General features: G+C 45.3%; 1 protein-coding gene across 2 annotated transcripts in view; it reads right to left on the bottom strand.

Annotated features, from left to right (window-relative positions):
- nbeal2 (neurobeachin-like 2) overlaps positions 1 to 27,130 on the bottom strand; it is a 333,823-nt gene that overhangs the window by 69,889 nt on the left and 236,804 nt on the right. For both annotated transcript variants that reach the window (XM_070894760.1, XM_070894755.1), the window contains 8 exons: positions 25,979 to 26,157; positions 23,321 to 23,480; positions 22,055 to 22,192; positions 12,801 to 13,103; positions 10,964 to 11,113; positions 5,005 to 5,162; positions 1,265 to 1,389; positions 474 to 594 (listed from right to left, as the gene is read on the bottom strand). In XM_070894760.1, coding sequence (XP_070750861.1) covers positions 474 to 594; positions 1,265 to 1,389; positions 5,005 to 5,162; positions 10,964 to 11,113; positions 12,801 to 13,103; positions 22,055 to 22,192; positions 23,321 to 23,480; positions 25,979 to 26,157 — 1,334 coding nt within the window. The remainder of the gene's footprint in view (positions 1 to 473; positions 595 to 1,264; positions 1,390 to 5,004; positions 5,163 to 10,963; positions 11,114 to 12,800; positions 13,104 to 22,054; positions 22,193 to 23,320; positions 23,481 to 25,978; positions 26,158 to 27,130) is intronic.

The following is a 27,130-nucleotide window of genomic DNA, read 5'->3' on the forward strand; positions in this document are numbered from 1 at the left end:
GGTTAAAACAGATGCTTTGTAAATGCAGTCTTTCTTTTAAATCTTTTGAAGCATCAACTCCGGAACCATTTAGTTCCACACTATCAGTTCGATCTATCTAACCTAGATCTTGTTCCAAATCAGATATTCACCCTGTTGTGTTTTTTATATTTAACACTGCAGCAATTGTTTTATCTGCTAGTCTGGAAGAAACAACAGATTTTCCAATCTCAAGTCATGCTTCAGCCCTGTTAGTTTTATAATCATGTCTTCTAGTTCTGTGTTCACCGTCCAAATTAAATAATAGGAATTCAAAAGCCACCAAGAACATCATCTGAATATTTTCAACCTTGGTAGAGCACCCCATGGTATAACCTGTTAATACATTGGCTTGCTGTCGTTGGGTGTCATCGTAGGGCAGACTCCAGATTGGGTTCTGGCACTGTTATGGAGGCCCCTTTAAACACTGGCTGTTTCATTGACCAAACACTTACTGGTTATTAAGGAAAACTAGATCTTCATCTCCAAGTTGATCATCTTCCAACTCACTCACTTTCGCCTCCTTTGCCACTGCCAACGGGAGAGAGTCTGGTGGACTTCTCACATGATCAGTACCTGCGGAGAACCAAAAAGAATCAGTCAGTTTCAGATCACTCTGCTGCTGTGTGCTTGACACATGCTTCCAATAAAACACAAATGTATTTTTTTTATTAATTCTCGGGATGTGGGAATTCCTGGCATAACTCATATTTTTTCCCATCCCCAAACGCCCTCAAGAAGGTGGCGAGCCTTTTATTTGAACCGTTCCAGTGCACGTCGTGAAAGTGCTCCCACAATGCCATTAGACATTTTTGTAGCGGTTTGATACACTGAGGGTCTTGCTAGGCCACTTCAGAGGGCAATATCAAGTCAACCACATTGAATCAGAGTCACATATCGATGAGACCAGGTAAGCAGGGTGGGTTTCCTTTCCGAAAATAATTAGTGAACCAGTTGCACTTTTTACGATAATCTAACAGCTTCATTGTGGAAAGTCTGGAGGACGAGTATGGAGAGGATGACAAAGTAGAGTGATGCGGATCTACAGCGAGAACAAGTCTGTGACTTGACTAAGCTTAAACTGAAGCTAAGTAAAATTGGCTGCTGCATTTCCTACATTACAACAGTGACTACACTTCAACAGTACATTGGTTGTCAAGCGATTTGGGACGTCCTGAGGTCTTGAAAGGTGCTGTTTTTCTTTCTTTACTGCTAGCCTAAAAAGGAAGCACAGGGTTTTGTTTACCAAGGTTATCCCGCAAAGCGCTGGCTTCTGCATGCTTGTCGAAGTTGTAGTTTGGAACCAATTTGAGCCTCATCCTTGAGTACGTCTCCACACTTGATAGTTTCCATTTAATTTCAGTGGGATTGCTACAGAGTAATGATAAATCATGTTAGTTTTGTGTTGGGAGCCACACCGTTTACATAGAGTAATGAAAAATCAAGTTAGTTGTGTTAGGAGTCACACAGTGTACATATAGTCCTGACATAAATAGCGGGAAAATCAGGAACGGCACGAGTTATACACGCTCAATGCCAAATTCTGCAACCTGTGCTCCCATTGATTGATACTCCCGATCATAGTGAAATCTGGTAATTTTGGGACATAGGAGTTACTCACTCTTGAGGACTGAATCAGAACATCGTGGGTTGAAACACCACCCTAGATACTTGAGCACATAATCCAGGCCGACATTCCAGTGCAGCACTGAGGGAGTACTGAGGGGTTAAACCGAAGCCCTATCTGCCCTCTCAAGTGGATATAAAAGATCCCACGGCATTATTCAAAGATGAGCAGGGAGTTCTACCAGTGTCCTGGCCAATAATTATCCCTCAACCAACACTTAAAAGAAAATTGTCATATATCTCATTGCTGTTTGTGGGATCTTGCTATTCGCAAATTAGCTGCTGCATTTCCTACATTACAAAAGTAACTTCAGAAGAACTTCATTGGCTGTGAACCACTTTGGGATGTCCTGAGACTATGAAAGATGCTACATAAATTCAAGTTCTTTCTTTGAAGTACTGCTGTGATTTCAGAGTTAAGATTAAGGAAGAATGCTCGTCAAGGATGTTACTGCCAGAGAATGGAACCATTTCCCATTGTGGATACCTAGCGTCAACATCAAGCACTCCATGGTCACTGACAACGATTGCAATCAAAATAGAGCTTTCACCACACTGCACCAAAAATATGTGTCGGGCCCATACTCCTCCTGTATCACTGTAACAATTCTTCATTTCTCACACCAGCAATTCCCTGAATGAGATTGCCAATTTAGTGCCAGTTGGTGCTGAATTATCGGCAGTATTGTACTGGAGCCCACGCCCACTGGAATCTGAGTTCTGATTGCCAAAACACAATGAAATAGGATCCGTAATGAGAGAGGATTAATTAGCAATCTTGTGCGAGGCCCTTGGGGAAGAGTGACCATAATATGGTAGAATTCTTCATTAAGATGGAGAATGACACAGTTAATTCAGAGACTAGTGTTCTGAACTTAAAGAAAGGTAACTTCGATGGTATGAGACGTGAATTGGCTAGGATAGACTGGTGAATGATACTTAAAGGGTTGACGGTGAATAGGCAATGGCAGACATTTAAAGATCATATGGATGAACTTCAACAATTGTACATCCCTGTCTGGTGTAAAAATAAAACAGGGAAGGTGGCTCAACTATGGTTAACAAGGGAAATTAGAGATAGTGTTAAATCCAAGGAAGAGGCATATAAATTGGCCACAAAAAGCAGCAATCCTGAGGACTGGGAAAAATTTAGAATTCAGCAGAGGAGGACAAAGAGTTTAATTAGGAGAGGGAAAATAGAGTGCGACAGTGAGCTTGCAGGGAACATAAAAATGGACTGCAAAAGCTTCGATAGATATGTGCAGAGAAAAAGATTAGTGAAGACAAATGTAGGTCCCTTGCAGTCAGAATCAGGTGAATTTATAATGGGGAATAAAGAAATGGCAGACCAATTGAACAAATACTTTGGTTCCGTCTTCACTAAGGAAGACACAAATAACCTTCCGGAAATACTAGGGAACCGAGGGTCTAGCGAGAAGGAGGAACTGAAGGAAATCCTTATTAGTCAGGACATTGTGTTAGGGAAATTGATGGGTTTGAAGGCCGCTAAATCCCCAGGGCCAGAGTACTTAGGAAGTGACCCTAGAAATAGTGGATGCATTGGTGGTCATTTTCCAACATTCTATTGACTCTGGATCAGTTCCTATGGATTGGAGGGTAACTAATGTAACCCCACTTTTAAAAAAAGGAGGGAGAGAAAACAGGGAATTATAGACTGGTTAGCCTGATATCGATAGTGGGGAAAATGTTGAAATCAATTATTAAAGATGTAATAGCAGCGCATTAAGAAAGCAGTGACAGGATCGGTCCAAGTCAACATGAATTTATGAAAGGGAAATCATACTTTACAAATCTTCCAGAATTTTTTGAGGATGTAACTGGTAGAGTGGACAAGGGAGAACCAGTGGATGTGGTGTATTTGGACTTTCAAAAGGCTTTTGACAAGGTCCCACACAAGAGATTAGCGTGTAAAAGTAAAACACATGGTATTGGGGTTAATGCATTGACGTAGATAGAGAACTGGTTGGCAGACAGGAAGCAAAGAGTAGGAATAAACGGGTCCTTTTCAGAATGGCAGGCAGTGACTAGTGGGTTACCGCAAGGTTCCGTGCTGGGACCCCAGCTATTTACAATATACATCAATGATTTGGACGAAGGAATTGAATGTAATATCTCCAAGTTTGCAGATGACACTAGCTGGGTGGCAGTGTGAGCTGTGAGGAGGATGCTAAGAGGCTGCAGGTTAGGTGAGTGGGCAAATGCATGGCAGATGTAGTATAATGTAGATAAATGTGAGGTTATCCACATTGGTGGCAAAAACAGGAAGGCAGAATATTATCTGAATGGTGACAGATTAGGAAAAGGGAAGGTGCAATGAGACCTGGGTGTCATGGTACATCAGTCATTGAAAGTTGGCATGCAGGTACAGCAGGCGGTGAAGAAGGCAAATGGCATGTCGGCCTTCATAGCGAGAGGATTTGAGTATAGGAGCAGGGAGGTCTTACTGCAGTTGTACAGGGCCTTGGTGAGGCCACACCTTGAATATTGTGTACAGTTTTGGTCTCCTAATCTGAGGAAGGACATTCTTACTATTGAAGGAGTGCAGCAAAGGTTCACCAGACTGATTCCCGGGATGACAGGACTGACATATGAAGAAAGACTGGATCGACTCGGCTTATATTCACTGGAATTTAGAAGAATGAGAGGGGACCTCATAGAAACATATAAAATTCTGCCGGGATTGGACAGGTTAGATGTAGGAAGAATGTTTGAGAAGTCCAGAACCAGGAGTCACAGTCTAAGGATAAGGGGTATGCCATTTAGGACCGAGATGAGGAGAAACTTCTTCACCCAGAGTTGTGGGCATGTGGAATTCTCTACCATAGAAAGTTGTTGAGGCCAGTTCATTAGATATATTCAAAAGGGAATTAGATGTGGCCCTTACGGCTAAAGGGATCAAGGGGTATGGAGAGAAAGCAAGAATGCATGAAGTTGCATGATCAGCCATGATCATATTGAATGGTGGTGCAGACTCAAAGGGCCGAATGGCCTTGTCCTGCACCTATTTTCTATGTCTATGTTTTCTATGTAATAACCGGCAAACACAGGCTGCTTTCATTCTGTTAATTAGGGCTGGAAAGGCCAGTGTCCAACCCACTAGAACACCTAGTCGATAGCGTAGTGGTTATGTTAGTGGAGCAGTAATCCAAAGGCCTGGACGAATAGAATGCGAGTTTGAAAATTTGAATTCCGTTTTTTTTTTAAATTGAAAATAAAAAGCTGGTCTCAGTAAAAGTGACCATGAAGCTGTTGGATTGTTAGAAAAACCCAACATGTTCACAAATGTCCAGGCTCCTCCAAACACAATTCTGAATTCTCATTTAAAAAAATGCCACCTACCGTTGTGCCCAGGCTCCACGTGGGCAGGTCAAGCGTCGCCTTAACGATCTCCACTGCCGGAGTACAGCACTGTGGTGACTGTTAATCTGTTTGAGGATGTTGCTGTATCGAGCGTTCTCGCACCGCACACGCTTCATGAATGGTTCCAGCATTAACTCCTAGTGGTGGAGGGGAGGGGAAACAAACAGATTGGAGAGTGAGTCTCAAGTGTCTTCTTCCATAATCACAAGGTCATTTTTAGCAACAGGAGCAGAGCATTAAGTGCAACAAGCTCATCCCTTTTTTATAGATTACAACCACACCTAGCTGGCTTCTCACCATATTCTTCCCTCTCCAAAACATTGCATTAACAAAGATTGTCATGCCAATTTTCTCCAATTAACATAAGAAATAGGAGCAGGAGTAGGCCACCTGGCCCCTCGAGCCTGCTCCACCATTTAATAAGATCATGCTGATCTGATCATGGACTTCCCTGCCCACTCCCCATAACCCTTTATTCACTTATCGTTCAAAAATCTGTATCTCCACCTTAAGTATATTCAATGACCCAAATTCACAGCTCTCTGGGGCAGAGAATTCCCATAGATTTACAACCTCTGAGAATAGAAATTCTTCCTCATCTCAGTTTTAAATGGGTGGCCCCTTATTCTGAGACTATGTCCCTTAGTTTTAGTTTCCCCTATGAGTGGAAATATCCTCTCTGCATTCACCTTGTCGAGCTCCCTCATTATCTTATATGTTTCGATAAGATCACCTTTCATTCTTCTGAACTCCAATGAATATAAGCCCATCCTACTCAACCTCATATCCGGAATCAACCGAGTAAACCTTCTCTGAACAGCCTCCAATGCAAGTATATCCTTCCTTAAGACCAGAACAATCTTTTATCTAGTACTGTACTTTTAAGGGGACAGAAATGTACATGTCCATCTGATTTACAAGAATGCTTCAGTTATGTGGATAGAATGAAGAAGCTGGGGTTGTTCTCTTGGAGCAGAGAAGGTTTAGAGGAGATTTGATAGGTGTTCAAAATCATGAGGGGTCTAGACACAGCAGATGGAGAGAAACTGTTCCCATTGGCAGAAGGGTCAAGAACCAGAGAACACAGAATTAAGGTGATTGGCAGAAGAACCAAAGGCGACATGAGGAATTTTTATTTTTTTATTTTTACGTAGAGTGTGGTTAGGATCTGGAATGCATTGCCTGAAAGGGGGGTGGAGGCAGATTCAATTGTGGCTTTTAAAAGGGAATTGGAAAAGTACCTGAAGGGAAAAAAAATTGCAGGGCCACGGGGAAAGGCAGGGGAGTGGGACTAGCTGGAGTACTGTTGCAGAAAACCGGCACGGGTGCAACAGGCTGAATGGCCTCCTTCTGTGCCGTAACCATTTTATGATTCTATGGAGTTTTATACCACCTATCATGCCCCATGACTACATCACAAAAAAAAGGATGCCACTCCCTGTTGAATGTGCTTCCAGCATCCTCCTCAGCCTGTAGGAGGAACTTCAATCTAAACGGCATCGTCAGATTCCTGAGCTAGATAGGATTCAAATTACTTTGTCTTTGTCTTCTTTGTAAGACCGAAGCCATTGTTTTCAGTCCCTACCACAAACTCTGTTCCATAGCCACTGACTCCATCTCTCTCCCTAGCATCTGTCTGAGGCTGCATCAGACTGTTCGCAATCCTGGTGTCATATTTGACCCTGAAATGAGCTTATGGACCATTACTAGGACCCCCTATTTCCACCTCCATAACATTGCCCATCTCCACCCCTGCCTCAGCTCATCTGCTGCTGAAACCCTCACCCATGCCTTTGTTACCTCCAGACTTGACTATTTGAACGCACTCCTGGCTAGCCTACCACACGCTACCCTACATAAACTTTAGGTCATCCAAAACTTGGCTGCCCATGTGCTATCTCGCACGAATCCTGTTCATCCATCATCCCTGTGCTCGCTGACCTACACTGACTCCCGGTTAAGCAACGCCTTGATTTTAAAATTATCATCCTTGTTTTCAAATCCCTCCATGGCCTCACCCCTCCTTATCTCAGTAACCTCTTCCATCCCCACAAACCCCCCTCCCCTCCCTCCCCAACCCCGAGATATCTGCACTCCTTTAATTCTGCCCTCTTGAGCATCCCTGATTATAATCATGAACCACTGCCGGCAGTGCCAAGTCCATAAGCTGTGGAATTCACTTCATAAACCTCTCTGACTCTCTACCTCTCCTTCCTCCTTAAAACCTACCTCTTTGAATAAGGTATTGGTCATCTGGCCTAATTTCTCCTCATTTGTGTTGGTGTTAAATTTTTGTCTTATACATTTTCTACATTACAACAGCGACTACACTCAAAGTACATCATTGGCTCCGAAGCGCTTTGAGACATCTGGTGTTTGTGAAAGGCACTATATAAAATGCTTCTTTCTTTTCCTTTATAACACTCCTGTGAAGCACCTTGGGACGTTTTACTATGTTAAAGGTGCTATATAAATACAAGTTGTTGTTTATCCCTAATTTCTCTTAAGAAGGTGAGATGAGTTCATGATGTGAAGATACTCCCACAGTGCTGTTCGGGAGGGAGTTCCAGGATTTTGACCCAACAACGATGAAGGAATGGTGATATATTTCCAAGTCAGGATGGTTTGTGACTTGGAAGGGAACTTGAAGGTGATGGTGTTCCCGTGTGCCTACTGCCCTTGTCCTTTTAGGTAGAGTTTGCAGGTTTGGGAGGTGCTGTCGAAGAAGCCTTGACTGAATGTCATGAGGTGGTGGTTAAACTCTTGTTGGAGATAGTCATTGCCTGGTACTTGTGTGGCACGAATGTAACCTGCCATTTATCAGCCCAATCCTGAATGTCGTTCAGGTCTTGCTGCATGCGGGCACAGACTGCTTCAATATCTGAAGAGTTGCAAATGGAACTGAACACTGTGCAATCATCAGCGAACATCCCCACTTCTGACCCTATGATGGAGGGATGGTCATTGATGAAGCAGTTGAAGATGGTTGGGCCTAGGTCACTGCTCTGAGGAACCCCTGCAGTGATGTCCTGGGGCTGGGATGATTGGTTTCCAACAATCACAATCATCTTCCTTTGTGCTAGGTATGACTCCAGCCAGTGGAGAGTTTTCCCCCCGAGTCCCATTGACTTCAGTTTTACCAGGGTTCCTTGATGCCAAACTCAGTCAAATGCTGCCTTGACGTCAAGGGCAGTCACCTTACCTCTGGAATTCAGCTCTTTTGTCCATGTTTGGACCAGGGCTGTAATCTGGTCTGGAGCCATGTGGTCCTGGTGGAACACACACTGAGCATTGGTGAGCAGGTATGTGCCACTTGAGAGCACTTTTGACGACACCTTCCATCACTTTGCTGATGATTGAGAGTAGACTGATGAGGCAGTAATTAGCTGGATTGGATTTGTCCTGCTTTTTGTGGACAGGACATACCTGGGCAGTTTTCCACATTGTCGGTAGATGCCAGTTTTGTAGTTGTACTGGAACAGCTTGACTAGAGACGTGGCTAGTACTGGTTGCGAACACTTCAGCTTTGTCTTTTGCACTCGCATGCTGGGCTCGGCTATCATTGAGGTTGGGGATTTTCATGGAGCCACCTCCTCCCGTTAGTTATTTAATTGTACACTACCATTCACAACTGGCTGTGGCAGGACTGCAGAGCTTCGATCTGATTCGATGGTTGTGGAATCACTTAGCTCTGTCTATAGCATGCTTGTAGTCTTGTGTTGTAGCTTCACCAGGTTGGCACTTCATTTTTAGGTATGCCTGGTGCTGCTCCTGGCATGCTCTCCTACACTCCTCATTGAACCAGGGTTGGTCCCCTGGCTTGATGGTAATGTTACAGGGAAGGAAATGTAGGGCCATGAGGTTACAGATTGTGGTGGAATACAATTCTGTTGCTGCTGATGGCCCACAGCGCCTCCTGGAGGCCCAGTTTTGAGCTGCGAGATCGATACTGAATCTATCCCATTCAGCATGGTGCTCACACAACACGATGGAGTGTGTCTTCATTGTGAAGATGGGACTTCATCTCCACAAGGACTGTATAGTGGTCACTCCTACCAATACTATCATGGACTATTGCATCTGTGTCAGCTACATTTTTGAGGAAGAGGTCAAGGAAGTTTTTCTCTCATGTTGGTTGTCTCACCATCAGGCCCAATCTGGCAGCTATATCCTTCAGGACTCGGCCAACTCAGTCAGTAGTGGTGCTACCGAGCCTCTCTTGATGATGGACATTGAAGTTCCCCACCCAGAGTACATTCTGTGCCCTTGCTACCCTCAGTGCTTCTTCCAAGTGGTGTTCAACATGGAGGAGTATTGATTCATCTGCTGAGGGAGGGCGGTAGGTGGTAATCAGCAGGAGGTTTACTTGGCCATTTTGGACCCCATGAGACTTCAATCAATGTGGAGGACTACCAGGGCAACTCCCTCCCAACTGTATATCAGTGTGCTGCCACCTCTGATGCATCTGTCCTGTCCACGCAGCCTTCGGTCGCCTGAGGAAAAGAGTGTTTGAAGACCAGGACCTCAAATCTGGCACAAAGCTTATGGTCCACAGGGCAGTAGTGATACCCACCCTCTATATGGCTCAGAGACGTGGATCATATCCATAGACATCTCAAAGCGCTGGAGAAGTACCACCAACGCTGCCCCCGCAAGATCCTGCAAATCCACAGGGAGGATCGACACCAACATCAATGTTCTCGCTCAGGCCACCATCCCCAGCATCGAAGCACTGACCACGCTCAACCAACTCCGTTGGGCGGGCCACATCGTCCGCATGCCCGACACGAGACTCCCTAAGCAAGCGCTCGACTCAGAACTTCTACACGGCAAGCGAGCCCCAGGTGGGCAGAGGAAACGTTTCAAGGACACCCTCAAAGCCTCCTTGGTAAAGTGCAATATCCCCACCAGCACCTGGGAATCCCTGGCCAAAGACCGCCCTAAGTGGAGGAAGAGCATCCGGGAGGGTGTTGAGCACCTCGAGTCTCGTCACCGAGAGCATGCAGAAAGTAAGCGCAGGCAGCAGAAGGAGCGTGCGGCAAACCGGTCCCACCCATCCTTTCCTTCAACCACTGTCTGCCCCACCTATGAAAGAGACTGTAATTCCCGTTCTGGATATTGGGTATTTCCGGATTTCGGAACATCTTTGCCTGGGCTGAGGTAGGTAGGGGAGAGGAAGTCGGGCGGCCGAGGTAAGGGGATGGGGTGGGGTGGGGAGAGAGGGGAGGGGAGGGAGAGGTCGGGCGACCAGAGCTTGGGCGGCCAAGGCGGGCTGTGGGGGGGGGGGGTTCGGTCAGCCGAGGCAGAGGTAGGTCAGGTGGCTGAGGGAGGGAGGGAGGGTGCGGGGGCGGGGGAGATTGGGCGGCTGGAGTGGGGGGAGGTCGTGCGATCGGCCGAGGCAGGCGGTCGGAGGTCAGACAGCTGGAGGTCGGGCGGCAGGGCGACAGTTGGTCGGGCGGCCGAAGGTCGGTCAGCCAGCTGGGGCGGATGGAGGTTGGGCGGACGGCCAGAGGTCGGGTGGCCGAGGCAGGGGAGTCCAGATTTCGGAACATTTTCCGGTTTCTGGACGACCCCACAACGGATCGGCCCAGTGTCCGGATTCCGGAACATTCTGAATTTCAAAACTCGAGATTTCAAAACGCTCAACCTGTATACTGTTTCCCAAAATGTTATTTTCTGAAAGAAGTTTATCTAATTTGCATTTGAAAGAATCAATGCTTCAGGAGATTAAATGGGTGGAATAGAGTTCATGGTAGGTTAGATAAGAGATTAAATGGTTGGGGCAGAGTCCATGATAGGGTTGAGTGTACAGGGTCTGAGAGAGAAGGTTAAATGGGAGGGTAGAGCCCACGATTGCGTTGATTGCACAGGGGCTGTGAAAGGAGCGTGCTTAATGGGTCAAATGGCCTTATCAATGCTTGCCAGGTGCATCAGTTACCTGGAACTTGGAACGGCTCTCCCCACGCTCATGCTCCCGACGTAGCGAGCTGCTCATTAGCGAGTCATAACAGGAATTCCAGAAGCTGGACATCTGATTGTGGCTTTTGGCAAATGTGTCTGACTCGTACTGAATCATGGCTTTCAGAACCTGCAAAAACAGAGATAGGTACATCCACTGAAAGCTAACACACCAAATAAAACACATTAACATGAACAGTCATGTTAAGGTAAGGGAAAGGAAGGTAGGATAAGATAAGCTTGAAAAGGTCAAATAAGGTTCGATAGGATAGGATAAAATTAGATTTGTTAAGATAAGATAGGATAAAATAGAATAAGATTTGATAGGATAGGATGGAATAACATAGAAACATAGAAAATAGGTGCAGGAGTAGGCCATTCGGCCCTTCGAGCCTGCACCACCATTCAATAAGATCATGGCTGATCATTCCCTCAGTATCCCTTTCCTGCTTTCTCTCAATACCCCTTGATCCCTTTAGCCATAAGGACCGTATCTAACTCCCTCTTGAATATATCCAATGAACTAGCACCAACAACTCTCTGCGGCAGGGAATTCCACATGTTAACAACTCTCTGAATGAAGAAGTTTCTCCTCATCTCAGTCCTAAATGGCCTACCTCTTATCCTAAGACTATGTCCCCTGGTTCTGGACTTCCCCAACATCGGGAACATTCTTCCAGCATCTAACCTGTCCAGTCCCGACAGAATCTTATACGTTTCTATGAGATCCCCTCTCATCCTTCTAAACTCCAGTGAATAAAGGCCCAGTTGATCCAGTCTAAGATAAGATAGGATAAAATAGAATACGATTTGATAGGATAGGATGGAATAAGATAAGCCTCAGAGGAAGATCAAACAGGCAAGGTGACACCAGAGAAAGAGTGGGGGATGTGACTCCTTGGCTTGGGCAAGGGAGAAGCTGAGCAGGGGAAGATACTAGGAGATACAAGAGGATCAAGTCAGGGAGGAGTTAATCAGCAAGCATAGGGACCAAGTGGAGATAGAGATTCCAGGTCAGAAATGAAGACCAATAAGGGAAGAAAACATCAAGGTAACATAGGATGAATGGGTTGGTAAACATGAGGGCCGAGAGGAGGACTGAGGGGTTGAAGAGATCCCTGGACAGCCTGGAGGATTGAGCTGGGGATATCATCTCAGGTCAGACTGGAGGATTGAGCTGGGGATATCATCTCAGGATTGACTGATTGAGTGGATGAAGAGATTCCAGGATAGAGAGGGCCAATGAGCAGGAGCAGGGATAACAGTCAGACTGAACTGGGGAGAAGACAGTGGGACAGACAGAATGAGTGACTTGGGAGGAGATGCCTGGACAGACATGAGGAATGAGCAGAAAAGAAGAGGAGAGAAGACATTGAGAGGTGGTGCCTGGACTGATTTATTATTTTTAATTAAGAAAACTATGTGGTGTCAAGAGTCATATAACGCAAGGTACCATCAAAAGGATAAAAGACAAGATAAATCAAGAGGAATTGTTCAGTTGACATCAAGATCATGTTTTAAATGCCTGAAAGAAAGAAATGATTGATGGACATGAGGAGTCACACAGTTTTGAGATGGGAAAGATTAAGATTAGAAGCCAAGAACGATGAGGCTAGTGCTAACTGCACTTCTTTGAGAACCATCCCAGAATGTCTCTCACATAAAAGCACGCAAATCGTAACAGCAAATTGTGTTTATAAAGTGCCTTCATGAAGTTAAACATACCAAGGCACTTCACAGGGAAGATGGGTGAGCGGGAAGGTGCATGAGAAACATGTAGACACATCAAACTATGCTTCGGTTCATAAAGTACTCACCTGTCTGTCCATGAATAATCTCCATTCAGAGGTGACGCAGAAATGCTGGAAATCCTCGAAGAAGGTTGGGCTGCCATTGGTGGGTGGCAGGGATGGCAGTTGGTACTGGAGCTCAAGCAACTGGTAACACTGGTCCATGAGAGTGCGGACAATGGGCATCAGGTATGAGAAGATCTCGGTCTTTCCCTTGATGGATCTGGTGAGGGGAACGTCCAGTTTTCCCAGCAAGAAGCAGGCCTCCTCCTTCCGTATTGGCATGGTCTGTAGCAAGCTATGAAGTTTGACACAGGCCATCGCACACACCTGAGAAGAGTTAAAGAGCAGAGGCTGAATGTAGAGGCAACATCTTGAGCAAACAAGACATTTTTCCCGATATGTAGAGATTTAATGGGCATTAGATAGCTGCAGGGAAATGAGGATACATTTAAAACTAAAATGCTCAGAACAAGAGAGCACAGTGGGGACAAAGGTCTTTTGTAGCCAACAGTTAGTTCTCCAAGTGGCCAAAGCTAGGCACACTCAAGTTTTTCTATGTTACTGGAGCCTGATCTTGTTCAATCAAGATAAGAAGTGTCTCGGAGAGCCATTCTTATCTTGTACTGGAATGTGCTATTATTTGAGGTTGAACAAAGTTATAGGGGCAACTCATGAAATTTAATGCAGTGAAGTGTGAATTACATAGAATTTACAGCACAGAATTAGGCAATTTGGCTCAACTTGTCTATGCCGGTGTTTATGCTCCACATGAGCCTCCTCCCACCCGACTTCATCTAACCCTATTAGCATATCCACCTATTCCTTTCTCCCTCATGTACTTATCTAGTTTCCTCTTAAATACACCGATGCCATTTGTTTCAACTACTCCAAATGGTGGCAAGTTCCACATTCTAAACACTGTCTAGGAAAAGAAGTTTCTCCTCTCTTCCTTATTGGATTTATTACTGACTAGCTTATATTTATGACCTCTAGTTTTGGACTCCACCACAGGTGGAAACATCTTCCCTAGATTTACGCTATCAAACCCCTTCATCATTTAAAAACCTCGATTAGATCACCCCTCAGCCTTCTCTTTTCTAGAGAAAAGAGCCCCAGCCTGTTCAGTCTTCCCTGACAGTTAAAACCTCTCAGTACTGGTATTGTACTTATAAATCTTTTTGACCTTTCTCCAGTGCCCCTATATATTTTTTGCAGTAGGGAGACTGGAACTGTGCACGGTACTTTTAAGTGTGGTCTAATCAAGGTTATAAACAAGTGAACTGATGCATTTTGGGAGGAAGAATTAGGAGAGGAAGTATAAAAAATGGTACAGTTTTAAAGGGGGTGCAGGAACAGAGAGACCCTGGGGTTCACATATACAAATCTGTGAAGGTGGTAGGATAAGTTGGTACTGCTGTTAAAAAGAATATGCGAACTGTAACTTTATAAATGAAGGTATAGAATACAAAAGCAAGGACATTGTGATAAATCTTGATAAATCACTGGTTGTTCTTCTTCTTAAGCAGTCCCTTGGAGTCGAGGGTGACTTGCTTCCACACTAATGAGTTCTCAGGTGACTGATGAGACCAATGCGAGATCGACAGTCTCAGTCACAGGCGAGGTAAGTGGTTGTTGAAGGGACGGGTGGGTGGGGTGCTTGGGTTGTCGAGCACTCCTTCCGCTTGGCTTCCATGTGCTCCTGACAAAGAGACTCAAGGTGTTCGGCACCTTCCCGGATGCTTCTCCTCCACTTTGAGCAGCCTTGGGCCAGGGATTGCCAGGTGTCAGTGGGGATGTTGCACTTTCAAGGAGGTTTTGAGGGTGTCCTTGAAGCGTTTCCTCTGCCCACCTGGCCTCATACTATCGAAGTTACCTTTCCTTAAGTTCAGGATCCTAGTCTCTGAATTAATTGTGTCACTCTCCACCTTAATAAAGAAATCTACCATATTAAGGTCACTCTTCCCCAGGAGGCCTCACACAAGATTGCTAATTAGTCCTCTCTCATTACACAACAGGCAGTCTAGGATGGTCAGCTCTCTAGTTGGTTCCTCGACATATTGGTCTAGAAAACCATCCCTAATACACTCCAGGAAATCCTCCTCCACCGTATTGCTACCAACTTGATTAACCCAATCAATATGTAGATTAAAGTCGCCCATGATAACTGCAGTATCTTTATTGCACGCATCCCTAATTACTTGTGTGATGCTGTCCCCAACCTCACTATGACTGTTTGGTGGTCTGTACACAACTCCCACTCGCGTTTTCTGCCCTTTGGTATTCCGTAGCTCCACCCTTACAGATTCCACATCATCCAAACTAATGTCCTTTCTTACTATTGTGTTAATTTCCTCTTTAAGCAGCAATGCTACCCCACCTCCTTTTCCTTTCTGTCTATCCTTCCTGAATGTTGAATACTCCTGGATGTTGAGTTCCCAGCCTTGGTCACTCTGGAGCCATGTATTAGTAATCCCAATTATATCATAATCGTTAATAGCTGCCTGCGCAGTTAATTCATCCACCTTATTACAAATACTCCTTGCATTGAGGCACAGAGCCTTCAGGCTTGTCTTTTTAACACTCTTTGTCTCTTTAGAATTTTGCTGTAATGTGGCCCTTTTTGATTTTTGCCTTGCGTTTCTCTGCCCTCCACTTTTACTATTCTCCTTTCTATCTTTTGCTTCTGCCCCCATTTTATTTCCCTCTGTCTCCCTGCATAGGTTCCCAACCAGAGGGGAGATGAGGAGATGTTTTTTCATGCAGCGTGTCATGTATCCTACATGGTTACTGTTTGTACTATCAAAAGGTGTGCCACCAGAGGGCACAGAAGTGGGAGAGTTATAGATTACCTGTACAAGTGTGCCAGGCCTAGTATAAAAGGCAGGCCACCAGGTGTGATCCTCACTCTGGAGTTATCAATAAAGGACTAAGGTCATTACAGTTCAAGTACAACACATTGCCTCAAGGAGTCATTATCAGAGCATTATAGGACATAACAATTGGCGACGAGATTACATACTTTCACGCAAAAATGGCTACCCTTGGTACGTTGCAGCAGTTCACCAATGGTGATGATTGGGACACCTTTGTAGAGAGGCTCGACCATTTCTTCACAGCAAACGACTGGCAGGAGACAACCTGGCCACATTGGCTGGCAAGCACAGAGCTATCCTGCAAACCAGTTGTGGGACAACCATCTATGACCTCGTCAGGGACTTGCTGGCACTAACGAAGACAACGACCAAGACGTACGAGGAGCTCGTAACACTGATCCATGAACAACTCAAGCCCAAGGAGAACATCCTCACAGCCAGCACCCCGGTCCGAAGGCCAGGAAATCGCAAATTACACTGCAGACCTCAGGAGGCTGGCGGCACCGTGTGATTTCGGTGACCACATCACCGAAGCGCTGCAGGACATTTTTGTCATTGGAATCGGCCATGAGGGCCTTCTTCATAAGCTACTGTCGGCGGATACCACAGTCACACTGCAGAAGACCATCTCTGTGAGCCAGTCACTCATGATCTTGACCTGCAGCTCTAGGCAGATGACTCATCCTCAGGACTCAAACCCGGCAGGTACGGTGCACAGAGTGGCGCCTTTTAGTGGCTGGACTGTAGAACACGAACTTTCTCAGGGGAGAGAGAACAGGTCCCCGAGTCCCTTAACTCAGAGTCCGCCGAGGGGGACTAACCAAGTAGCCCCATGCTGGAGTTGTGGAGGGAATCACAGTGCTCACCAGTGCCATTTTAAAGACTATGTATGCAAAGGCTGCAGCACAAAGGGCCACTTCCAGCGAATGTGTAAGAGAAACATGACTCACTGTGTCGATGAAGAGTCTGCAGATGGCCATGAATCTCGCGCGGATTATGAAACGATAGGCAGGGAGTCAGCTCAGTTCCACGATAAGGTATATAGCATGTTTACCTGCACCATCGAATGATTCCCGTTGAGGATGGAAGTCGAGATAGATGGCATTCCAGTCTTCATGGAAGTGGACACAGGGGCGAGCCAGTCAGTAATGAATCAAGAAGCCTTTGAGAGGCTATGGGACAAACAAGCTGAACAACCCAAGTTGGTCCCGGTTCAGGCAAAGTTGCTCATCTACACCAATGAACGTATTCCAGTCGTTGGTAGTGCGGATGTAAAGGTACGACATGATGGTGCAGTGCACAAGTTACCTCTGTCGATTGTTGCAGGTGATGGACCAACGCTACTTGGAAGAAGGTGGATGAAGAAGATCCATTGGAAGTGGGAAGACTTCACCCCTCCAGCGATCGACATCCTCTGCAATCAGAGGCAAAGCAAGCCCCTACTTTAGGATGGATCCGGCACCAGAGAGCAGACTAGCACAGCACCCAAGGCACAGATCGCCCAGCACGACTGCATGTAGATGATCCAGCTGGGACAACCCGAGCGCACCTTCCAGGCTCTAATGGCAGGACTCCGGAGGAAGAAAATCAGATCCAAAGGCGACTCCCCAGCTTCGGAGGCAGAACCCGGGGAGAAGAGGACCACCACAATCGACATCGTGGATGGAAGAAAGATGGTGGCCAAACCACGAGGTGAGGCGCTGAGGAAAAAGATGGTGGCAGCCAGACCACGAGCTGCAGCGCTGATGGAGCAACACGTGGCATCAAACGGAGAAGAGGATTGGGATAAAGAAAGCAAGGTTCTCTTAAAGGAGGCCTGCAACCCACCACACTTAAAGGGACAGTTCCATATTTTCAAACAAACAATGTAAGATCAACTGTGAGTTAGATGTAAAATGTGTAACTGATGATCAGAGTTGTGTACATGCAACAAGCAAGGAAAAGTCGCGTGATTGTGATCGGAGCTACAGGGTATTCACAATATGTAATGAAACGTTGTGTGATGTAGGATTTCCATTGCATACAGGCAATGAAGCGAGCTACCCAACGCTGGGACCAGAGTTATGCACCATGGAGTGTGGCCACAAGCAGCCGATACACATGAGCTGCAGAGCAAGCGATCTCAGGAGGGCAATGGCACCGGTATCGATACCCTGCCCCTGATCGGTTCCACCTCTCAGGCACCCGATGGCACCAACCGCCATGAACTTGAAAATGCAAACTGTGCTAAGGCGCAGACCCCATCGCCACCAAGGCCATACCCAGGAACTAAGGGTCACCTGCAACAGTTCTCCCAAAGGGGACCGGGACCAGCCAGGATCCCAAACCAAACAACGCCCAGGCTATCGAGTCAGCAGTTCCCTGTGCACTGCTAGAAGACAGCCCCTCAGGAGCAGCAGCGACCCAGGGCATAAAGTAAGGACAGGGAGGTCATAGGCATCTGTAAACCTGCCCGACGCTCGGAGCAACGGTAACAGCCCCGAGAGCAGACAACTTGAGCTAACCGGGTTCCCACTGTCAGCACTGGGCACCGCGCCACCACCAGACTACCTGGACACCATCCAGCAGTTCTGGAACTAGCTTGTCCTTACGCACCGGTTACCGATCCCCAGTATGTATCAATAATGTATCTCACCAGTCTAATGTACTTGTCTCACAACTGAACCACAAATGTAATGCAAACTTGTTTTTCTGGACTTGAATGTATATGAGTGCAATGAACCTCCGCTATAATCAATAGATGGGGGCTGGGGGGGAAGAGAATGGAGTGGTCAGAGACACATACAAACAGCAACCACCAGCACTCTCCTGTCAACGAAACACCAACCACTCACCCAAGATTGAAACGACCCGCCAAGAGTCAACTAGATAGAGTGAAGCCCAGAGCACAGTCAATGCAGAGGCGATTTGCACTAAAGGCTTGGGGGAGAGTGATGTCATGTATCCGACATGGTGGCTGTTTGTACTATCACAAGGTGTGCCACCAGAGGGCACAGCAGTGGGAGACTTGTAGGTTACCTGTACAGGTGTGTCTGGCCTAGTATAAAAGGTAGGCCACTAGGTGTGACCCTCATTCTGGAGTTATCAATAAAGGACTAAGGTCACTACAGTTCAAGTACAACACATTGCCTCAAGGAATCATTATCAGAGGATCCTAGGAGATAATACAGCGAGTTTTGATGATCTGGAACGCATTGTTTGAAAGCTGATAGAAGCAAACTCAATAGTAACTTTCAAAAGGGAATTCGATATATACTTGAAAAGGAAAAATTTACAGGGTCATAAGAGAAGAACAAGGGAGTGAGACTTTCAAAGATCCGACACTGTTGTAGGAAGTAGGCACCTGCTGAATATATCTAAACTCATATAAGTTTAAAGTGGCCACACATAAAATGGCTGCCCAGGCATGATGGGAAATCAGGTAGTCAAGCTGTGAACTATTGACTGAGGCTGACCGAGCAATAACCCTGTGAGGCCCACTGCCAGGAATGCCTTGGATACAAGATAACTATAACAAACCATTATAACTCCACACAGCAGAGCCCCGAGAAATAGAGATAAGAGGGGCCTACATCACATAACGAGGGCACGAATCAGCCCAAGCTGACAAGAACCGAATATGTAACTCTAATAAGGAGGCTACCCAATGCCAGCATCCAAGGACAGTAAGATAAGAGAGGCCCAGGCCATGTTACAAGACACATCAGTCATCCCTAGCAACACACCCCTTAGCAACACATCACTTGGCAACACATGAGCCACTTTACGTTTAGAGACTAACGCTATTGGTCTAATGTAACTGTAGTAAACTGTTGTATGTAACTGTAGTAAACTGATGTAAAACATATAAAGATCCATGAAACCCTTTGTTCAGTGGAGAGAAGCCTGGATACAGTCCTGAGACTTCCTCCCCGCTGAGCGTTAATAAAGGCCGCATTGGCGTTGGAACCGACTCTGAGTGTTGAGTGATTCTTCTGAGAAAACATTCACGCTAACAGGCACAATGGGATAAATGGCCTCCTTCTGTGCTGAATGATTCTATAAACCTTGGTCATCTTACCACTACTACTTGAAGCCAAAGTTTAAAAAAAAACAAAGAGCAGACCTGACTTTTGTCAGGTAATTAAAAATTTGCTCATTCTGGGCTCAATTTTCCCTGTGATTTGCGCTGTTTCTTTTGGAGCAGGCTGCTCTTTTTGGCCTAAATTGAAAAACCCCAGTTTCCCCAATCAATTTGCAGCTGTGTAACTGAGCTAGTTACGATTTTTTTAGGTCAGGTTTTTTTTCAGCCAAAGGGGGCGTATCCAACCACCTACACCAATTTTGGCCATTTAATGAAGTTTGGCCAGCTGAGTTACTCCAGTTCTGCTTAGGTCAGCATATGTAGCCTCTCCAGAAACACCTTCCGGAGAGTTAAGGAAATCGGCACGGAAAAGAGAAAGAGAAGAGAGAGAGAGAAAAAGAGAGAGAGAAAAAGAGAGTGTTATGTATTGATGCTTGGGGTCATCAGACACCAGACGGCGCCACTGTTGGAGGTCAGCAGGCTGTATGCGCGGTCACTGGTACATAAGCGCGGGTGCTATGTCATGCGGGTACTTTGGGCACGTATAAAGTTGGATCAGGTTTACACCTGAGGCAGTTTACAGTAACAAAACTCGAGTCATTGCAGAGAGAGAGAGAAAAAGAGAGTGTGTGTGACACATTGTGTCCCTGGTCACCATGGCAACCTGATCTTTTTGACACAGATCAAGGCTCCACCCCCAAAACTAAAATTCGGGTTACGCCACGCCAAAATGAAGAAATCCAACGGTGAAACTTAGAAGTTTTTTTTGCCGTACTTAGCCCCAAAAAAAATCGGGTATAACTCTTCAAGTACGCCAAAAAAATGCTTTGGGGAAAATTGAGCCCTATAAGTGCTTGACATATCTTAGATAATTGTCACCAAGAGGCTCTTGACGGAGAGGGAGGTCACTGGAGTTTAGAGAAACTTTGAGTTGCGAGCTCTACTAACTGGAGATAGACAAATAAGTCAGCATGTACCTTATATTTAAGTGTCTGAGAACTGAAGCAAGGTTAGTTCTACTGCGTAAACGAACATTGGAAGAAATTAGACCTTTTGCGACGACAGGCAAAGATTCATCAGACTGATGACCCGGAGGCAGACAGACCCAAGCAGCCCTGAGGAAGGGAGACCATCAACTTTAAAACATCAGCAGCTCCCTGACACCGGAGGCAGCGCGAGCCTGGAGCAGCTGGAGGGAGATTTAAATATCAGTGTCTTCCTGACAACGGAGGCAGCTCGAGCCTGGAGCAGCTGGAGGAAGATTGAAATATTAGTGTCTTCCTGACAACTGAGGCAGCTCGAGCCTGGAGCTATTACAGGTCTATCAAGAGGAAAAAATGAGAAATAAAAAGTAATAAAATTATGACATCACAAGGATGGAGGACAGTGATTGGTTCTTTCACATTAATTGAATCACTGGACAGGGAGAATGAATCTTAAAGAAAGCAAATAACTGATTTAATTTGATTCAATTGCTGATTTTCTAATTTTAATTTAATTTATAATTATGGTATCTATTATTTAATTTTGTTTAATTATAATTAATCTTTCTTATACTGATTTTACTATTGTATACTCCTTATTGTATTATTTACAATGTAATTCGACTTTCTTTTTATTAAAGTTTTTTCACCTGTGTCTATCTGCGTGCGTATCTTGGCTGCCACTTCAGACCCGAGCCTTTAACCTCTTTTTACACTTCCTTCTCAATCTTTTTCTCTTTTTCCCTCAATGGTCAATATCTAACATGTTGTAAAATTGTTGTGAAGCGCCTTGGAATATTTTACTATGTGAAAGGCGCTATATAAATAAAAGTTATTATTATTAGTACGCTGACTCAAGAGTCGAGATTGCAAAACCTCCTGGAATCAGTGTTAAAACTACAAGCTCAACGAACTAGACTTTAATATTTCCAACAGACTTGTTTTCATCCTCCACCCGCTGCAAACTTTAGCTCATCAAAAACATTGCTGCCTGTAACCCATCAAACAACAGGCCTGCTCACATTTTGCCAATGTTCTTACTGATCTACATTGGCTCCCAGTCCCCATAATGTCTCCAATTTAAACATTTCTCATCCTCGTGAGCAACTAAACAGAGGCAGCCATGTCACAGTGGGGGAGAGGCACCAGAAGGGGAATTAGCAGTTTGAGAGCGTCCTGCACAAGAGGCAATTTTTCCTAGCACTGGAAGTTGTAGTTAGAGGGTTTGGAGGATGTCAAGGAGATGAGGAAAGACAAGGAAGTGATGAGAGATGGCCTTGTCTGGGACTGAAAACTTCAGTGATGGTAAGGTCCTGGTGTCGCTCTTGTGCCGATTTTCACAAGTGAAAGTTTACAAACCTGCATGTCTTCTTGTATGATGTAGCCCAGGATAACCCTGAGGCCAATCTGAGCCATTTCCTTCAGGTCAGATGTTTCATTGTCTGAATGGTACCAAACAGCTAACTTGTCCAGTAAGTTAATAACACCTTCGAAGATCTGAAAACAGGAAGGTCGGTAAATAAATAAATAAATAATATTTATTTCTATTTTTATGCTATTCCCCTACTGTAATTTACACAGGGGCTGCTATTCCCAATTGCAAGTCCCAACAAGTTGACTGTGGAGAGCATTACAGACTAGCCCTCTTCTGTCCTCACCCAATATCCAATCACATGCGCTTTACAAGAAGAGTCAGAGGATAGTGATCAAGAATGGGAATCTAGGCACTCCATACCCTATTTTAATTTTATATATTATTTTATAATTTTTTATATTAATTTCCAGGATGTGGGTGTTACTGACAAAGCTGGAATTTATGGCCCATCCCTAGTTGCCCTCGAGAAGGTGGCGGTGGGTCTTTTTCTTAAACTGTTGCAGTCCATGTGGTGAGGATGCTCCCACAATGCTGTTAGGTGGGGAGTTCCAGGATATTGAACCAGCAATAAAAAGAAAAAGGAAAAGACTTGCACTTATATAGCCTTTCATGACCACCGATTGTCCGAAAGTGCTTTACAGCCAATTAAGTACTTTTTAAACAGTAGTCACTGTTGTAATGTAGGAAATGCAGAGGCCAATTTGGGCTCAGTAAACTCCCACATACAGCAATATGATAATGACCAGTTTATCTGTTTTAGTGATGCAAATTGAGGGATAAATATTGGCCAGGACACCAGGGATAACTCTCCTGCACTTCTTCAAAATAGTGCTATGGGATCTTTTACGTCCACCTGGGGAGCAGACGGAGCCTCGGTTTAACATCTCATCCAACAGTGCAGCACTCCCTCATTACTGCACTGGAGTGTCAGCCGAGATTTTTGTGCTCAAGTCGCTGGAGAAGGACTTGAACCCACAATCTTCCGACTCAGAGGTGAGGGTGCTACCCAGGGAGCCACAGCTGACATTTGAGTGATGGTGGTTATAGCATTCCAACTGACATTCCATCCAGCTGAAATGAGTTGACTCAGCACAGACTAGTGATGGAACTTGGGATGTTCTGGCCTGTAAGGCTCAGTAACTCCACTATACAGTGTACTTCCCCACCAGTGCACTCCTTTCTCAGTTCCACAGTCTCAATGTGGCGAGGCTGATTCCGCCCCAGCCCTGCCCCACCTGCTCGGTGCTTACCTTCTCACTCCATAGCACTTGATTGTTCTGCCCTTCTGAAAAGAGAAAGTCCTGAAGCAGTCGGAGCAGCTTCAGGATGTTTTGGATGTGGCTGGTCAGCGCAGTGCTTGTGGTATCCTTAATGTCAGAGAATGCGGACTCTAGCATCATCTCCAAGAGACTGTAATTCAAACAGAAAATGTTATACACGCAACAAAATCAACCCGGCAGCCCTCCGATCTGCTGACTGACTTCAACAACCATCCCTTCCATTTACTTGCCACTTCCTACCATTCATATTCTACTTTATTTCTTTCCATTTTGGAGTTGCTCTAAGCACAAAGTGTCAGCCTTGGCTCACCTATTAATAGCCTGACCAAGATGGCCTTCATGCATTACTCAGCAATTCCCACCTTAAAAAAAAAAGAAAAAACTTCATTGCCTGAGTTTTAAACCGATTAGCTGCTTTACTGTACTAATATGTAGTCATTTTAACTTGTGACCATCCTCTGTTGTTCTCCCCTTTTCTCACTGTAGTAGTCAGTCTTAGCTTTCAATGCCAGCTCTATTTCAGATTTGCAACAATTTATTTTGCTCATTGAGGCAAGTGTTTTGAATGGAATGCTCTCCATTTCAGGCATCCAATGTCCCATGAAACACTTCAGGGCAGGTGCTGCACAGGTTAGTTACAGAGTAAAGCTCCCTCTACACTGTCCCATCAAACACTCCAAGGGCAGGTATAACATGGGTTCGATACAGAGTAAAGCTCAAAGTACACGGTCCCATCAAACACTCCCAGGGCAAGTACAGCACAAGTTCAATGCAGAGTAAAGCTGTAAGATGGGAGCAACAGCTGAACCTGTAGGTGGGAGAGATTACAAACCTGTTCCTTGATACTGTTGGTTGAGGGAGTAAGAATGACCAGAACCCTGGCAGAATTACCTGCACTTATTCAAATGTTGTTCTTGAATGCCCACTTGGACTCACGAGGTGGCACCTGTAACAGTGCTGTACTCCAGCAGCATTGCAAGTGTCAGCTTAATGATGAGTTCAAATTCCTGAGATGAGGCTTGTACCCACAATCTACTCATCCAGAGACAAATGTGCCAGGAATTGAGCCAAGCTAACACAAAACCTGATAATATATTCATTTCAGCAATATAAGCATTGGAATTACTTCGCTGATAATTGCAGAGAAAAAGTTGGGTGTGAATACCAAATGGAAATCTGATCTTGTGTATTGAAAAGTACAGGACTGAAGTGATCCTTGATGCCCATTCGCCTGGCTCCAAAGTCTACACCCTAGCATTAGAATAAGGGGCTGCCCATTTAAAACTGAGATGAAGAGAAATTTATTTTCTCAGAGGGTTCTGGATCTGTGGAATTTTCTGCCTCAGAGAGCTGTGGAAGTTGGGACATTGAATAAATTTAAGACAGAGATATACAATTTCTTAACCAATAAGGGAATAAGGGGAGCGGGCAGGAAAGTGGACCTGAATCCATGATCGGATCAGCCAAGATCGTATTAAATGGTGGAGCAGGCTCGAGGGGCCGTATGGCCTTATGTTCTTATATTCTTATTATTACTTGGGCAAGATCCGGAGTGGAAAAGTGTGAGTTGAATTTTCCCACTCAGTTACTGCCACAAGTTCAGGTGGAACGTGATGGATAGTGTAGGGATAAATCTCATGCCCCACTTTAGCAGATATCTCTGCTAAATATCTATCCAATTCCTCCTGACATTTGAAACACCAATTATTTCTCCTGCGTCCCTGGGCAGGAGGTTCCATATAGCCAGGACTCTCTATGCAAAGTGATTGAGATAGATATTGACTTTTTGGTGGCCGACTGGTGGAGCACGCTAGCTGGCTGCCCGTTTCAACAGCAAAGAGGCCCCTGTCATTTTGGCATCTCATTCAGAGTGCCAAACAGACGTCTTGACGCAGTTCATCAGATTGCAGCCTGAAAATTGGGCAAAGCTGCCGCCAGCAAGGTAAGTTTCTGGGGGGAGGGGAGTTTGCAATTGCAGAGGCTGTGGGTCCCGAAGCAGCCCAGATTATATCTGTGGGCCCGGGAGGAACACCTTTGCTCCTCCGGGGCCCACAAAAATAATTCAACGTTTAACTTTTGCAGGCCTCTTCTGTTTCAGTGCCCATGGAACTGTGCAAGGTCCAACCAGTTCCTACCTAAAATGGCAAGTGGGGTCCCCGATTGTCAAACTAAACAGGTGGCACTTTGGACACCCGGCAGTTCAAAATGGAGCCAGCTGCATTACCAGTGTTAATGGGTCCGTAAGGCTACTGGCACCATTTTGAGGCTTTCATCAGTGAAGGCATTCAAAACTGACACCATTAAATGTAAACTGTTCAGTCCCCTTCTGTGGCCCCTTGTTTTAGGGTTTGTGATTATTAATGTTGAATTTAGCTTGATCCCTTGGAATCACCAACACTTGAAAAGCATCTTTCCTGAACATTTTTTTTTCCAGTGGAAACATTCCCATTTTACTCAAGCCGAACATTCACAAAACAATCAAGGATGAGAAGAATTTCAAGGAGTGCGCATTTTTTTTTTTAAATCACTGTTTTCTTTTGGTTTGGTGGCTGGGTTTGGGGAGGAGGGGATGAGAGAAGAAGAGTGAACTCACGCCATCTAAAGAAAGTATTAAAAGGTGACACTGACCTTCTTTTGATTTCATCAGGTGGGCGCACTAGCTCACAGGCTGTCCCAAGTTTAGTCAAAACAGAAAAGATCTGCCCTCGCTCTTTCCACGCTGCATCCTCATAGCCTTCTACCCCTCGCCATGTTACGGAGAAGATGATGTTTGTCAGCAAGTTGCAAAGTTCCTCTTCTGGTGTTTGCTGGGAAAGAAAGAAAACATGGCCAAGATCATTTCAGGAATCTGCCAGATCCACACTGCTACAACAACAACTTGCAAATATAGAGTGTCTTTGACATACAAAAACGACCCAAAGAGCTTCAAAACCGACACCGAGCCAAAGGAGGGAAATGTTAGGAGGAATGATCAAAATCTTCGTCAAAGAGATTTTAAGGATGGGCTTAAAAGAGGAGAGAGGTCTGAAGAGACAGTTCCAGAGTGTGGGCCATAGAGGGCTGCCAATGGCAAGGTGAAGGAAGTGTGATGGTTGTAGGGCTGGATGAGGTTACAGAGATCGAGAGGGGTGAAGTCATGAAGTGATTTAAAAACAAGGATGAAGTTTTGGTGGACTGGGAGCCACTGTAGGTCATCAAAGACAGGGTTGATCGATGAGTGGCACTTGGTGCAGGACAGGATATGGGGAAAAGCATTTTGGAGAGCTGAGGTTTTCAGAGGATGGTAGATGGATGGTCAGCCAGGAGGGCATTGAAACAGTCGATTCTGGGAGGTGACAAAAACATGGATGAGGGTTTCAGCAACAGAACATAAGAACATAAGAAATAGGAGCAGGAGTAGGCCATATGGCCCCTTGAGCCTGTTCCGCCATTTGTTACGACCTTGGCTGATCCGATCATGGACTCAGGTCCACTTTCCTGCCAGTTCCTCATAACCCCTTATTCCCTTATCGGTTAAGAAACTGTCTATCTCTGTCTTAAATTTATTCAATGTCCCAGCTTCCACAGCTCTCTGAGGCAGGAAGACACGAATAACCTCACGAAAATACTAGGGGAGTGAGGATCTAGCGAGAAGGGGGCAACTGAGGGAAATCCTTATTAGTCAGGAAATGGTGTTAGGGAAATTGAAGGCCGATAAATCCCCAGGGCCTGATAGTCTGCATCCCAGAGTTCTTAAGGAAGTGGCCCTAGAAATAATAGATGCATTGGTGGTCATTTTCC

The sequence above is a fragment of the Pristiophorus japonicus genome, chromosome 1 (assembly GCF_044704955.1).
Source record: "Pristiophorus japonicus isolate sPriJap1 chromosome 1, sPriJap1.hap1, whole genome shotgun sequence".
Classification (NCBI taxonomy): Eukaryota; Metazoa; Chordata; class Chondrichthyes; family Pristiophoridae; genus Pristiophorus; species Pristiophorus japonicus.